The sequence below is a fragment of the Brassica oleracea genome, chromosome C1 (genome assembly GCF_000695525.1).
Source record: "Brassica oleracea var. oleracea cultivar TO1000 chromosome C1, BOL, whole genome shotgun sequence".
NCBI lineage: Eukaryota > Viridiplantae > Streptophyta > Magnoliopsida > Brassicales > Brassicaceae > Brassica > Brassica oleracea.
The window spans coordinates 13,514,968-13,529,164 of record NC_027748.1 but is presented as its reverse complement, the minus strand read 5'-3'; the positions used below and the strand labels follow the sequence as shown (position 1 = coordinate 13,529,164).

Sequence of the window (14,197 nt, the reverse complement as noted above, 5' to 3'; positions counted from 1 at the left end):
TTAGTAGGCTTCAATCCACCATCGAATATTTGATATTGTATAAGGTTGATACAATGATTGATTGACAACCTAGAATTAGATGATTCTGATATATAAGGTTGATATAATGGTCCAACTATTCGTACGCACAACTATGGTTTTGGTTTTAACAAACTTTCTTTTGTAGATTTAAGAAAGGATAGTGAAATATGGGAGATGAAGACCTCACTGACGGTATATATCCAAAATGGTCAACATTTATCCAATCTATCTCACTTCCTCAAGGTCCTAAAGCAGAGTTATTTGCTAAAGTTCAAGAATCAACCCGAAAAGATGTGGAGCGGGCTTTTGGAGTATTGCAATCTCGATTTGCAATAGTGAAAAACCCGGCTATTTTGTGGGACAAGAAACAGATAGGGATGGTTATGCGAACATGTATCATACTTCACAATATGGTAGTAGAAAATGAACGCAATGGATACACTCAGTATGATACATCTGAATTTGAAGAAGGAACCTCGACCAGAAGTTCGAATGTGGATGCACCCAATACTTCCGAGATGCCTCCAAATCTCGCTAATATGCTTCTTATACGGACTCATCTTCGTGATAGGCAGTTACATGAACGATTGAAAAATGATTTGGTAGAAAATATTTGGAACAAGTTTGGTAATGATGAAGATGAATAATTATTGTATGTTTGCATTTAATCATTCAATAAATGAATTTTCAATTTTAATGTTTTGCAACTTTCATAATTTTTAATTTCTTAAAAAAAAAAAAAAATTATAAGGACTTCATAGTAGTAACACCATTGGACATATAATTAGGATCAAAGTCCTTAACTATTCAGAAAAGAAAAAAAAAATTAAAATATGGCTAAGGACTCCAATGGTGGGTAACACCATTGGAGATGCTCTTACATCACTTCTACAATTCTTTTGGTATTAATGATATACGTAGTGAGTATCTAACCAATAATTTTAGAGCTACATATTTTAAGATTATAGGATTTTCTTTTCAGCCTAACTTAGTACAACTTTACCTGAAAAATTCTAACATTAAATCATCATGTTCATTTATTATCTAAACATTGTCACATATACAATTCTTCTGATAGTTTACATTATTTGTTTCGTAAGTCCGACGCATATTATTTACATTTTACAACAGAGATTCAATCAGAGAGATCTATTATTCTAACCCTTGGCAGTGGTGGATCTAGAAAGTTTTACTATGGGAGGCAAAATTTTAAATTTTAGAAATGAAATACATTTTAACTGTAGGTTTGAGATTTTATGAGGGACAAATTTATCTAATTTCTCCAAAATTTATTATAAATACGAAAGAAAAACTTAAAAAAAAAAATCCATGGGGGGCACATGCCACCCCCTTGCTGGCTCTACCTCCGCCCCTGACTCCATCGTTCACGAATTCTCACAAAAGGTTAGATTTTTACTTATATATATATATCACTATCCGTATCTTATATCTCCTCAATCGAGTGTTTTAATCGCTAGGCTTTTAGAAAGGATGCTACTTTCGTTGATCTAATATGTCTGAATCTTCCCCCATGTATGTATAAAATGACTTTATGCTCGGCACTCACACTCTTTCGCTATAAATTCTCTGTGGGGTTTTGGCTAACTCATCCATTTTGCATCCAGCTTGCTGCAGCTCAGGTGCCTCTTGGTTCGTTTCCACTTCAAAGGTTCTCTTTTTCTTCCTCCAAGACAACTGGAGATAAAGCTACAGCTGATGCAAACGAATCAGGTCTTGACTCATAACCCTCCCAAGGTTCGAGAAGAGGAGGAGTTGTCAATGGATGATTTGGTGAAGCTGGTGGCTGAGAAGGAAGAGCTACTGTCTGAAAAGGAGGAAGAGATTAAGCAAATGTTATGGATAGAACAAGACGTGATGCTGAAAACACCAAGAAGTATGCCATACAGGTTAGTCTACTAGAAATCTGTTTTACAACTTTCATTATGTTAGTACGCTGAGGACGTATGTATAAATGTGTATGATCTGCAGAATTTTGCAAAGAGCCTTTTGGATGTCGCGGATAATCTTGGAAGAGCTTCTTCGGTTGTCAAGGAAAGCTTTTCAAAGCTTGACACTACGAAAGAAGATTTGGCTGGAGCGACTCCACTCTTAAAGACACTTTTAGAAGGTGTGGAGATGACTGGTAAACACCTCACCTCTTTTTTTTGTCGAGAGTATAAGATCTAAAGTAAGCAGTGTAGATGAGACTGTCCAAATCTGTGTGTTGCTGCAGGTATTTAAGAAATTTGGTATGGAGAAGTATGATCCAATCAACGAGCCGTTTGATCCAAACAGACATAACGCAGTGTTTCAAGTCCCGGATGCTTCTAAGCCACAAGGCACGGTTGCTCATGTCCTCAAGGTAAATAAGATGAAACTTGCTCTTTAATACCATATTCTAAAGTATTCAGACAAACAACTAACGATGGGTGTCGACATCTACAGTCTGGATACACGTTGTTTGATAGAGTTATAAGACCAGCTGAGGTTGGTGTTACTCAAGGAGGAGAGAGCGAAGAAGACAAGAAAGAGTCTGATGCTTAAAAAAGAAGTTAGCTGGTTTTCATAAGTTTTTACTACTGTTCTTTGTTTCGAGCAACTCAATTAACAGTGCCATGGTTTTCTCTTGTCGTTTGGTTTATTCATTGGATGAACAAGATCCCCCATAAGTTGCTGGACATGGCATCTTGCAGGGGAAGCCCTGCTACACACGCTCTACCAAGTCTCTTTTGATAAATTAATCAGATACAAACAAAGGTTTTACATTGTCTATTACAGCCAAAATTTAACCAAAAGAACAGAAACTGAAAACAGAGTGATAAAACCTGCACTCTTCTTCTTAAAACCCGCCTTGCAATTTGTGTCGGAGAATGTCTCCAAGCTTTGCATAAAGCATTTTCTGTTCCTCATGTCCCAGGCTTCTCGATATCTACAGGTATATACAATCAAAGTTATATATGCATACGTACAGTTGTCTTCATAATGATATAGAGTGAGGGCTGATGATTCTTACATGGTCTAGGATCATCTCGACACTATAGTCCTGGTGAACAATGAACGATTGTATGTAGATGTATGCAAAAATCGCCATAACCATCTGAATTCAGGCAACAAGACTCAGTTGTAACAATGAAGGGATCATATTGCAATCATTCTGTATTAGTTAGCTGCTCTTACTTGGCAGTCCATTCTGTCTGTAAATCCTCCATGTCCTGGTATGCTGTCTCCAAAGTCCTGTCCAAAGAAACAAAACTAAGTAAGGATTCGTTCTTGGATCTGCGGATACAAAACTTTTTCACTATTTGAGAATCTCTAAACCTTGATCTTGAAAGCTCTTTTGAAACCGCTTGCAAAGAAACCTCCAAAAGGAGCTATAACCGATGCGAATAGACCAAGAGAGAAAGCGTGCCACTGCACCGGTAGAATCGATATCGCTTTCCATGGAGACTGTTAAGCAAAGTTTTCAAAGCCAAGACTTGTATAAGGCAGGCACCATCATTAGCTGGTTCACAAGAGAGGGTAACTAAGTTGCTTACAAATGAAGCTATCCAAGTGGGCAGTGGGTAATACTCCGGCCTAAACAGAGGGCCTGGATCACAGTGAAGCCAACCAGTCGACAAATCCTACAAAAAGATGCATCATAAGAAATGAAATAAAGGCTGCAATGAAACATAGTGATGGACATTTCGTTTTTTAGTTACCTTCCTTGGACAAGTAAGCCATTGGAACTGGCCTAAGACGTTTGCAAACTGTTGTAAAAATCATATAATAATCTATCAGTCTTGAGCCCAAAAGAAAGTTTTACAAATGGATCAAAAGATGGTTACTTACAAGAAACGCAGAGATTGTAGTTGCCACCGATGCTCCAATGAAACCTTCCCACGTCTTCTTCGGAGACAGCTTTATCAAAGGAGTCTTCCCAAAATAGAAACCAAAGAAGTAAGCCGCCACATCGTTCATAGCAATCAGCGCAGCCGGAAGAAGAAACCAAAAGATCCCTTCGAAAATATTAGCCACAGTGAAAGAAGACTGAGTAAACACAACGATAAGTATCATATGCGTCCAAGCGTACTGCCCAAACTGATACTTATACATCTTCTTCTTCAACGTAAGTATAAACCACATGAAACCAGCAATGTACAAGAAGTAGCAGATGACCATCTGGTACTTGATCAAACCACTAACAAGCTTGTAGATAAACCTATCCGAAGAAACAGTGTTGACCAGCTGCTGCTGAAGTATGCGTCCATAGACAAACAACATAGCCGTGAAGAAGAAGTGCCAGTTCAAGAGCCTGAAGCCAGGCAAGCGACGCTCCTCGTGAGCTCTTCTGAGAAGAAAGAAGAGCTCTTTCGCCATGAATATCTGTATGCCAACAACCATAGCCCATATGTAGAGATGTCCCATGTAGATTATAAAGAAAACTCCTCCGAGCATCCAGAGAGACGAGCACGTCCTTATCCACATTGATCTGTACTTGTTCTTATCACCGAGTAAGAGGTTCCTTACGTTGCTTGCATTGCCTCTTTTCACCTCAGCTGGAATCTAAGACATTTCAAGAATATTAGGACATAACTATAGACCGAATGAAAATGTATATATAAATAAATACCTCATTTGATCTGTTTCTCCAACGAAGGCGAGCTGTTGGAGAGCTAGGACTATAATTGTAATCCCTTGGAGAGTTTGGATGGTTATCTCTTTGGTTATTGTTGTTCATCCGAGAGGTTGGTGTGTTAGGAGGATAACTATTATCCCTTATTTTTCTGATTCGTGGAGAGTTCTGATTCAGATCTTTCTCCATTGCTCTTTGAAAATAATTTTCTTACAATGCCAATGTCCTGGATTAATATATAGGGCTGATCTTATACACACAAGATTACTTGGAAAACACGCATCAGCAGAGGATATAAATTTGATGTGTAAGCATATATACATCTAAAAGATTCATCAAACCAAAACGAGAAGACCATTGTAAAAAATAAAAATACACAAAAATTCAGATAGAAGCAGAGGTTGACAAATCGGATTCAAGCATAACTTACAGAACATCAGGCTTGTTTGTCTGGATGATGGTGGTTGAGAAGCGGAACCGTGAATTGAGAGGAGAACGAGAAGGAATGTCAAAGGTGAGAGAGAAGAAGAAGAAGAAGAAGAAGAGAAGGAGCGCTTACCGGAGATGTTTCATCAAACTTTTGTCGAATCAGAAGACAGGAACCAAATAAACTATTCATGCCGCTTCTCTTGGGTGGAGAGCCGCGTTTGCATTGGAAATGAAATGACACGTGTTTTAATTCTATTTGGGCTTGGTCGGAGTTTAAAGCCCATAAGGCCTTTATTTTTATTGACGTTCAGACATTGGATGAACATGGGTCCCACTTTTCCCAGTTCCCAACCTCCATAACCAGAGTTTGAGAGTTCTCTGTTTCCTATGCTACTAAACTCTCTCTCTCTCTCTCTCTCTCTTACTTAACACTGACTGACTATTCGTCAGAGAGCTTCAGATCTAGAAAAGAAGAGGAAACACTCAGATAGACCCTAGGATCCGACAACAACCTCGGTAAAGAAAACCATCTTCTACTGTTTTAGTTCGATTAGTTTAAGTGTTTGATTCTTGCTTTGGTTTTAGCAACAATGCAGCTAGATTTCTGTAAAGTTCAGTGTTATAAACTGTGTCAGAGCTTGAGATCTCCATCTCTTTTCGAGCTTCTTTGGGTCTTGCTAAAACTGGGTTTTGAGCTTCTTAAGTTCCAGATTCTGTTGCTCTTGATTAGTTAGCTTTGAATGTGTCTCATGTTTGATTGGATGCTTAGCAAAGTTTTAGTTCAGTTCTTCCACTAAACAAAATGTGTTGTGTTTTTCTATCTGAAGGAAACCTGTGTGCTTTCACAAGAATGGCAGTGACAGAAGCAGAAAATCCTCTTCTTGGAGAAATCACTTGTGGCACCTTACTCCAGAAGTTGCAGGTAATTTCGCAGGACACATACTTAACCTTTAAAGTATGGTTCCCCGAGCTCACCAGACAATCTTTTATTTCAGGAAATATGGGATGAAGTAGGGGAGAGTGACGAGGAACGAGACAAACTGCTTCTTCAGATAGAAGAAGATTGTCTTAATGTTTACAAGAAGAAGGTTGAGCTGGCCGCAAAATCTCGCGCGGAGCTTCTCCAGACCTTGTCTGATGCCAATGTTGAACTCACCAATCTCATAGCTGCTCTTGGAGACAAAAGCTATATCGGCATTGTAAGTAATCTCCCACATCTAAATTTGTATTTTTTTGTTAAAAGATGATTGTTGTTATTCAGATGTGTTTGTGTCTTGATTACAGCCAGATAAGACTTCAGGAACGATCAAAGAGCAACTCTCTGCAATAGCACCTGCGCTTGAACAACTTTGGCAACAGAAAGAGGAAAGGGTCCGTGAGTTCTCTGGTGTACAGTCACAGATTCAGAAGATATGCGAAGAGATTGCCAGAGGTTTGAGCAATGGACCTCTTGTGGTCGATGAGTCTGACTTGTCCCTCAAGAGATTAGATGACTACAAGAGCAAACTCCAAGAGCTCCAGAAAGAGAAGGTATATATATACTTGATATGTTTGCTTTCAGACCAGAACTAAAAACTGCTTTTGTGTTTTTGGACAGAGTGATAGGTTGAACAAGGTGCTCGAGTTTGTGAGCACAGTGCATGATCTATGCGCCGTCCTTGGTTTAGATTTCTTGAGCACGGTCACTGAAGTTCATCCGAGCTTAGATGAGGCAAATGGTGTTCAAAACAAGAGCATTAGCAATGAGACGCTATCAACGTTGGCCGAGACTGTCTTGACTCTTAAAGAGGATAAGAATCAAAGACTTAAAAAGGTTAGATCTAATGAATCTTGCAGTTTGATGATTCCTGTTAGTAATGAATCTTGTGTTTTTGTGCAGCTTCAAGAGCTAGCTACTCAGCTAACTGATCTATGGAATCTGATGGACACTCCTGATGAGGAAAGGGAGCTTTTTGATCATGTTATATGTAACATGTCAGCTCCAGCTCATGAAGTGACCGTCTCTGGTGCTCTAGCACTTGATCTTATCGAGCAGGTATTGTTGAATTTGATATTATATTCGATCAACCAATGCTTATAGTTAAGTAACTGTTTGTTTAAAAAAAACTTGAAAGGCTGAGGTGGAAGTGGATAGGCTTGACAAACTGAAAGCTAGCAGAATGAAGGAGATTGCATTCAAGAAGCAAACCGAGCTCGAGGAGATCTATGCTCGTGCTCATATTGAGATTAAACAAGAGGTGGTTCGTGAGAGGATCATGTCGTTGGTTGATTCTGGAAACACTGAACCTGCTGAGCTACTAGCTCAAATGGATGGTGAGATTGCCAAGGCTAAGGAAGAGGCGTTTAGTAGAAAAGAAATATTAGACCGAGTTGAGAAGTGGATGTCTGCTTGTGAGGAAGAGAGCTGGCTCGAAGATTACAATCTGGTAAAATGCAATGAGAAGATCAAACTCATTACTAGTAAGACATAGACTTTAATGTAATGTTGTTCTTGAAAACAGGACCAGAACAGGTATAGTGCAAGCCGTGGTGCGCATTTGAATCTCAAGAGAGCTGAGAAAGCTCGGATTCTGGTCAGCAAGATTACCGGTAACTTCCAAGAGTCTCTATTGCTTTTTTTTCACAATGCGTCAAAGTGAGATTGACTGATTTTATGATATTGTGTTTGTACAAGCAATGGTTGACACATTGGTTGCTAAAACTCGGGCATGGGAAGATGATAAGAGTATGTCCTTTGAGTATGATGGTGTTCCCTTGCTCGCCATGCTAGATGAGTACACTATACTGAGGCAAGAACGAGAAGAGGAGAAGCGGAGGCAGAAGGTTAGTTTCTCACACTGTTGTTGTGTTTACATAATTTCTTATAAACTAATCTTTGCCTTTGTTTAATGAACAGGAACAGAAGAAGCAGCAAGAACAGCCACACACAGACCAAGACACCTCCGCGTTTGGGTCTAAACCGAGCCCTGCAAGACCCGTCAGTGCCAAGAAACCGGTGGGAACACGAGCTAACGGAGGAGGGAGTAACGAAACGCCTATTAAGCGCTTATCCATGAACGGAAGCAAGTCTAAGAGAGACAGTCTCAACAAGCTGACTTCACCTTCTAACCTTGGAGCAGTCTCTAAAGAGGATGATGCATCTCCAGTTGTAGCTTCACCGTGACAAGATATCTCTGAGCCTTTGTTAGTTGCTATTAGGGAAGGACTGATGTTTATGAAACAAAACACTTTAGAAACAAGACAAGACAGTGACTCAGTGAGAGTAGAATGTTATGTATCTGTATCATTGATTTACTCATATTTTTCCAAACTTTGGTAGAAAGAAAGACTATGTGAAGTGACCGGTTTAATGAAGAAAAGCTAGGGCTCTAATTGGAGTTATTTATTTTATCTGGGGGAAATTCGTAATATGCTTAAAGACGTTTAGGGGGTAATTGAATAATTTAAAAATGTTGGAGGAGATGTGAAAATATTTAGGAACTTGGAGGTGTTTTCCAAGAGGGATCAGGATTTTGTCCGTTCAACGACATCGTTTCGTACTTGACAATCACAAGCGCGTACGATTCAGGAATACTTCTCTATTTGTTGTCTATTACAATCTGGAGGAAGAAAGAGAGAAACGATGTCGAACACAAACGAACCAGCGAAGACTCTTCTGCCTTACTTGCAACGAGCCGACGAGTTGCAGAAACATGAACCGCTTGTTGCTTATTACTGTAAGTTTGTCGATGTTGTCTTCTCTATCTTTTTGATTAAAAAACCTTGATGATTGGTTTTTTCTTTAGCTGAGCTGATATGATCGTAGTCCAGAGATTGAGTTTACTATATGGATCTTTGTAAACTGATGGTTTTGCCGATGATTGATTGATTAGGTCGGCTGTACGCCATGGAAAAAGGATTGAAGATTCCGCAGAGCGAGAGAACTAAAACTACCAATTCGATCCTCATGTCTCTCATTAATCAGCTCGAAAAGGTTTCACCTTTAATCATCTAGCTTGATTCTTAGTAATTCTCATGATCTGTTTGGCTTTGATTCATATATGTTGTCATAAGGCTGGATAGTGTATTTATGCTTATATTTGGGAAGTTAAGACTTTTAATCTTAACTTAGATTAGGTTTTGCTTCATGTGATTGAGAAACAAACATGTGAAGCAAGAACACTTGTACTCAGCCTTGGGGGATTGATTAGGTGTTTCTCTCGCATGTTCCCATGGCCTATTATCTATGCTATAGTAATTTTTTTTGCATGTTAATGGTGAACTAGGTCCATCTTGAATTTATTGTCTGCCATTTGCTATCATGTGGGTTCTTAGCCACATGTAACATCTATAATCATCTTGTGAGAAAGAAATTTCCTGACTAGTTCTGGTTTCTTACCGCAATATTTGTGTGCAACTCCAGGACAAGAAATCATTGACTCTGTCCCCAGATGACAATATGCATGTTGAGGGCTTTGCATTGAATGTCTTTGCAAAGGCTGACAAGCAGGATCGTGCCGGAAGAGCTGACTTGTAAGTCTACTTTTTTCTTCTTCTTTTTTTCGTATATCTTATTCTTATATTGAATGACATTTGACACTAGTAAGTTTCTAGTATTGTTAGTTCGATTGAGCATCAGCACTAGTATGTCCCCAATCAGCACTAGCTCAATGAGTTCGAACTATCCTCTTTCTGCAAATGCAAATTCATTCCCTGTCTAGTATTGTTATTACTGATACTGAAAAGAAAATACACATACATAAGTTTACAATAAGCACATAGGTTTTTAGTGATGTATTTCGAGTTGCAGTAATATATATGTATGTATACAGACACACATAAGATAATCGGTAAAGAATAAGTTGGATGCATCCTATCCTTTTCGTGTCTTGTTTCCCTCTGTCAGTTCTGCTTTTTGATGTGTCTCTGTCTCTAGCCTTGATATTAGTTCAATTAATGGCCATTAATGTTGAAGGGTTAGTACCTGCATTTATGTGACTCCTTTACAGACGCTTGTGATGTATTATCTAAATCATTTTTGCTGCGCTTTTGACAGGGGAACTGCCAAAACTTTTTATGCTGCAAACATCTTCTTTGAGATTCTGAGCCAGTTTGGCCCGGTTCCTCCTGATGTAAGTTCCTATTTTTTCGTCACTTAACATCTCAAATAGAAACCTCGCAACTTAAGAGGCAGCTTTGGTAGATGTTTAATTATATTTATATGTAATGGACCATGGACAGATAGAGCAGAAACAGAAGTATGCTGCTTGGAAGGCTTTTGACATAAGGAAAGCCATTAAAGAAGGAAGGAAGCCCACTCCAGGTGATCCTGTTGATGATGAAAGTGATCTATCCCTTCCATCAAGCGGTCCTAGTGGCTCCTATGTAAGTTTCTCTACTTGGCAATTAATGGTTTGGGAATATCTAGATGTTGGCGCAAATGTTTAAGATATGAACATCTCTATCAATTTAATCCACTCATCATTTGCGCATTTTCATTATCTACAGGATCTTGGTGCAAGCGATACCAACGTACCAAGTCAACATAGGACAGAGCCTGGTCCATCCCACGACTCGAATGATGACTCAAGCCACCACCATTTCCCTGAAGTGCCACAACATCATCTACCTCCTCCCAGGTTTCATGACAATCCTAACAACAATTATCCAACAGATGTCTCACCTCCACCACCATCTTCTTACCCTTCCAACGATCTCCTTCCGCCTCCCACGGGACCATCAGACTCCCCGTACCCTCATCCTTACAACCAACAATCATACCACCAAGACCCGCCACAACACATGCCACCGCCGCCGCCACAAAACTACCCATCTCATGAGCCTTCTCCAAACTCTCTCCCTAATTTCCAGTCTTACCCTAGCTTTAGCGAGAGCAGCCTCCCAGCCACTCCTTCCCACTACCCTTCTCACTACCAAAACCCTGAACCTTACTATTCCTCTCCACATTCCGCACCTGCTCCTTCTTCCACAAGCTTCGCCTCTGCTCCTCCTCCTTCTCCTTATTCATCATCAAACGGGCGTGTCAATGTTCCTCCTGCTCTAGATCCTCCAGCTCAGAAGTACCATTACGACAGCAGCTACCAGCCAGGGCCAGAGAAGATCGCAGAGGCACACAAGGCTGCTAGATTCGCTGTTGGAGCTTTGGCTTTCGATGAAATCTCTACTGCTGTAGAACATCTGAAGAAGTCTCTGGAGTTGCTTACAAATCCATCAGCGGGTCACTGATATTTCATGTTTTAATCTATGAACCTTGGGTTTGATGTATGTGAAATGTGTGCATGAGCTCACAATCACACTATGGATTTGTTATTAACTCTTCTGGCTCAGACTTTTGTGTACAAAACAAAAACATTGTGTGAAGTCTTCTGATTTCTCAAACTAGTGTTTTTTTGCATGATGCCTCCATGGTTATACGATTGTATTCATATAGCCACAAACAGTATCAATGTATATCTAAATATCACAATAATATAAAAGGCCATGTACATATGGTTTTGTTAGATTTACAATTTATCACTAAAAAGATTTGGTAAAGCACGGAAGCAAACGTGTCGTAATTGTCATGTCAAGTGTAAGGAGGAAGATAGAGGAGAGGTGCGTTAACGACAAGGAAAGAGATGTCAGCCGGTGTGTTCGCTGGTGCGTGCATGTTCGCCACGCACCTCAATCATCATCTTACTAGCTCATGCTTTTTTTACTCTAAAAACGCAATCATGAACACATTGCACTCGGTCCACAGAGCAAGAAAGAGCGAGAGATGAGTACGGCGACTGAGATAATGGAGAGAGACGCAATGGCTACGGTGGCTCCCTACGCTCCGGTCACCTTTCACCGCCGTGCTCGTGTTGACATGGATGATAGACTTCCTAAACCTTGTAATAACGCCTTTCTCTTGCATCCTAGTTGTTGTCAACATGCGTATACATCATGCATGTATCTATATGTATAGATATTTTGTATGGATGGATTTAAAGAAACCCGTTTAAAAATAATGAAAATATCATATCCCCCAAACTTTGAAGAAATACAATTATTTCACTCATGTGTAATATATGCATGTGAGAATGTTTTTATGCGCATGATAGTATAGATAGTAATTAAGAAAATATGGTCTAAATTGTAAGTTGTATAAATTATAAATACATAGCATCCAAATGTATATATCACATATTTGGTGTTAATTGATGATTTGCATATAGATATGCCAAGAGCACTGCAAGCACCCGACAGAGAGCATCCGTATGGAACCCCAGGCCATAAGAATTATGGACTTAGTGTTCTTCAGCAACATGTCGCCTTCTTCGATTTAGATGATAATGGAATTATCTATCCTTGGGAGACCTACTCTGGTGCATACAAATTATATTTTTATATACATACATGTGTTTTCATTAGTATATATTTGAAAGTTTTGATTCCAACTTGTGATTAGGACTGCGAATGCTTGGTTTCAATATCATTGTATCGCTTATCGCAGCCGCTGTAATCAACTTGGCCCTTAGCTATGCTACTCTTACGGTAACACGAATTCCTCTTCCCAACATATATATCGTGTAGATTTAATCGTTCTACTCTAGACTCTCGTCCATAATAATGCAGGGATGGTTTCCTTCGCCGTTCTTCCCAATATACATACACAATATACACAAGTCAAAGCATGGGAGCGACTCAAGAACATATGACAATGAAGGGAGGTGAATGACCGCTATATATATATATATATATATATATTGTAAAAATTGGTCATAAACCATGATGCACTGGTCTATATATAACCCACCTTATGTTAAATCGCAGGTTTATGCCTGTGAATCTTGAGTTGATATTTAGCAAATATGCGAAAACATTGCCAGACAAGTTGAGTCTTGGAGAATTATGGGAGATGACACAAGGACAACGTGACGCATGGGACATCTTCGGATGGTACGTACATGAACCCTCCTCTACTAACCTTTAGTTAGTTTTGTTACAAAAATGATTTTTAGGGTGTGCATATGTGTTTGTGTATAATTAGGTTCGCAAGCAAAATAGAGTGGGGGTTGTTGTACTTGCTAGCGAGGGATGAAGAAGGGTTTCTGTCAAAAGAAGCGATTAGGAGGTGTTTTGACGGGAGCTTGTTCGAGTATTGTGCCAAGATCTACGCAGGTATCAATGAAGACAAGACAGCCTACTACTAAAAGTAAATGGTAGAGGAGCTTTAGGCTGATAATCGTCCATGTGAATGTAACTTGTGTCTAAAGCAGAGTCCATGTGTTTGTTATGTTATGTCCAAATCTGTAAGGTAGAAGTATCATCAGTTGCAGCTGGTATAGAAAAGCTTCTATGTTCAATAATAATAGTATGTTTTGTTGTTGTGTTTGTGTTTGTGTTTGTATCAACCCTTTTTCAGTTATTTCCAGTTCAAATGTAATTTTTCATTGTTGTTACTTGGTATTGAGAATCATTTTTTTTTTTTTTGTCAACATTTTCATTAATGCCCACATGGGCTTTTAAAGATTACAATGCAAACAAAAGCAAGCTCAGTTTCTAGATTACACAAAAAAATATATATCTTTAGTGCATTACACGATCGTACTCACTTTTATTTGCATCGTTTGAAGCCTTTGCTTTGATTATCCCAAAAGATTGTTGAGATTTAGACTTAAACACCAAGAGTTAAGAACCCAGTTAATCGGATTAGAGCATTCTTTAAAACACCGTCTGAACACAACCAGAGTTTTAAATCTTCATACTCTTCTCCGGATAACCGCAACACCTTGAATCTTCACACATGGATGACCTGCACTTTAAATCGCCATAGCCAAGAAGTGAGGGTTTACTTTCTCATGAGCAAAGAGTCAAGCATTAGTGAAAACCCAAATCTGTTCAATCGATTGGGGAAGACCAGAAAGAGATTAGAACACACAAAGGCTAGAGATTTTAAGCCGATTAAACAAAAGATAAACCGAACCCAATCGGAGTTAAAGATCCGTACAAGACGGAAGAACAAAACCGGATTAAAACCGGAGACAAACCCCAAACAAGTCGGTGACAAAACAAAATAAACTAATTACAAATTTACAAGGCACAACGCCGGCGAACCGGACGTTGGCCAGAGACTGCAAATCCGAAAGCCGGAAACTTCAAGAAAAG

General features: G+C 39.3%; 5 protein-coding genes across 6 annotated transcripts; 4 read left to right on the top strand and 1 right to left on the bottom strand.

Annotated features, from left to right (window-relative positions):
• Window positions 1-1,488: 1,488 nt before the first annotated feature.
• Window positions 1,489-2,753, top strand: LOC106332155 (protein GrpE). Its single transcript, XM_013770624.1, is given in 6 exon segments — window positions 1,489-1,554; window positions 1,647-1,867; window positions 1,870-1,928; window positions 2,011-2,164; window positions 2,223-2,383; window positions 2,467-2,753. Coding segments are annotated over 6 exon segments (714 nt in total). The 5' UTR covers window positions 1,489-1,534; the 3' UTR covers window positions 2,566-2,753.
• Window positions 2,754-2,796: 43 nt separating this feature from the next.
• Window positions 2,797-5,190, bottom strand: LOC106303726 (phosphatidate cytidylyltransferase 3). 2 transcript variants are annotated; one of them, XM_013740045.1, is made up of 9 exons: window positions 5,067-5,190; window positions 4,634-4,959; window positions 3,853-4,566; window positions 3,723-3,770; window positions 3,558-3,644; window positions 3,340-3,468; window positions 3,199-3,255; window positions 3,035-3,118; window positions 2,797-2,950 (listed from the first exon to the last, which is right to left on the bottom strand). In XM_013740045.1, exons 2-9 carry the CDS (start codon window positions 4,823-4,825, stop codon window positions 2,861-2,863), a joined length of 1,401 nt encoding a protein of 466 aa, XP_013595499.1. In that variant the 5' UTR covers window positions 4,826-4,959; window positions 5,067-5,190; the 3' UTR covers window positions 2,797-2,860. The 2 variants fall into 2 exon arrangements, with proteins under 2 accessions (XP_013595499.1, XP_013595491.1); XM_013740037.1 differs by having other exon boundaries at window positions 4,634-4,862.
• Window positions 5,191-5,399: 209 nt separating this feature from the next.
• Window positions 5,400-8,455, top strand: LOC106342821 (65-kDa microtubule-associated protein 2). Its single transcript, XM_013781861.1, has 10 exons — window positions 5,400-5,581; window positions 5,893-5,987; window positions 6,061-6,264; window positions 6,350-6,595; window positions 6,663-6,878; window positions 6,945-7,100; window positions 7,180-7,491; window positions 7,567-7,654; window positions 7,740-7,888; window positions 7,962-8,455. Exons 2-10 carry the CDS (start codon window positions 5,916-5,918, stop codon window positions 8,226-8,228), a joined length of 1,710 nt encoding a protein of 569 aa, XP_013637315.1. The 5' UTR covers window positions 5,400-5,581; window positions 5,893-5,915; the 3' UTR covers window positions 8,229-8,455.
• A 166-nt stretch (window positions 8,456-8,621) lies between these two features.
• Window positions 8,622-11,462, top strand: LOC106307974 (protein HOMOLOG OF MAMMALIAN LYST-INTERACTING PROTEIN 5). The gene is made up of 6 exons (XM_013745082.1): window positions 8,622-8,781; window positions 8,938-9,038; window positions 9,468-9,577; window positions 10,101-10,176; window positions 10,286-10,429; window positions 10,553-11,462. The coding sequence occupies exons 1-6, from the start codon at window positions 8,688-8,690 to the stop codon at window positions 11,288-11,290; spliced, it is 1,263 nt and encodes a 420-aa protein (XP_013600536.1). The 5' UTR covers window positions 8,622-8,687; the 3' UTR covers window positions 11,291-11,462.
• Window positions 11,463-11,681: 219 nt separating this feature from the next.
• LOC106307991 (peroxygenase 1) lies at window positions 11,682-14,056 on the top strand. The gene is made up of 6 exons (XM_013745101.1): window positions 11,682-11,940; window positions 12,265-12,414; window positions 12,498-12,583; window positions 12,665-12,759; window positions 12,863-12,988; window positions 13,080-14,056. The coding sequence occupies exons 1-6, from the start codon at window positions 11,823-11,825 to the stop codon at window positions 13,240-13,242; spliced, it is 738 nt and encodes a 245-aa protein (XP_013600555.1). The 5' UTR covers window positions 11,682-11,822; the 3' UTR covers window positions 13,243-14,056.
• The last annotated feature ends 141 nt before the right edge of the window (window positions 14,057-14,197 follow it).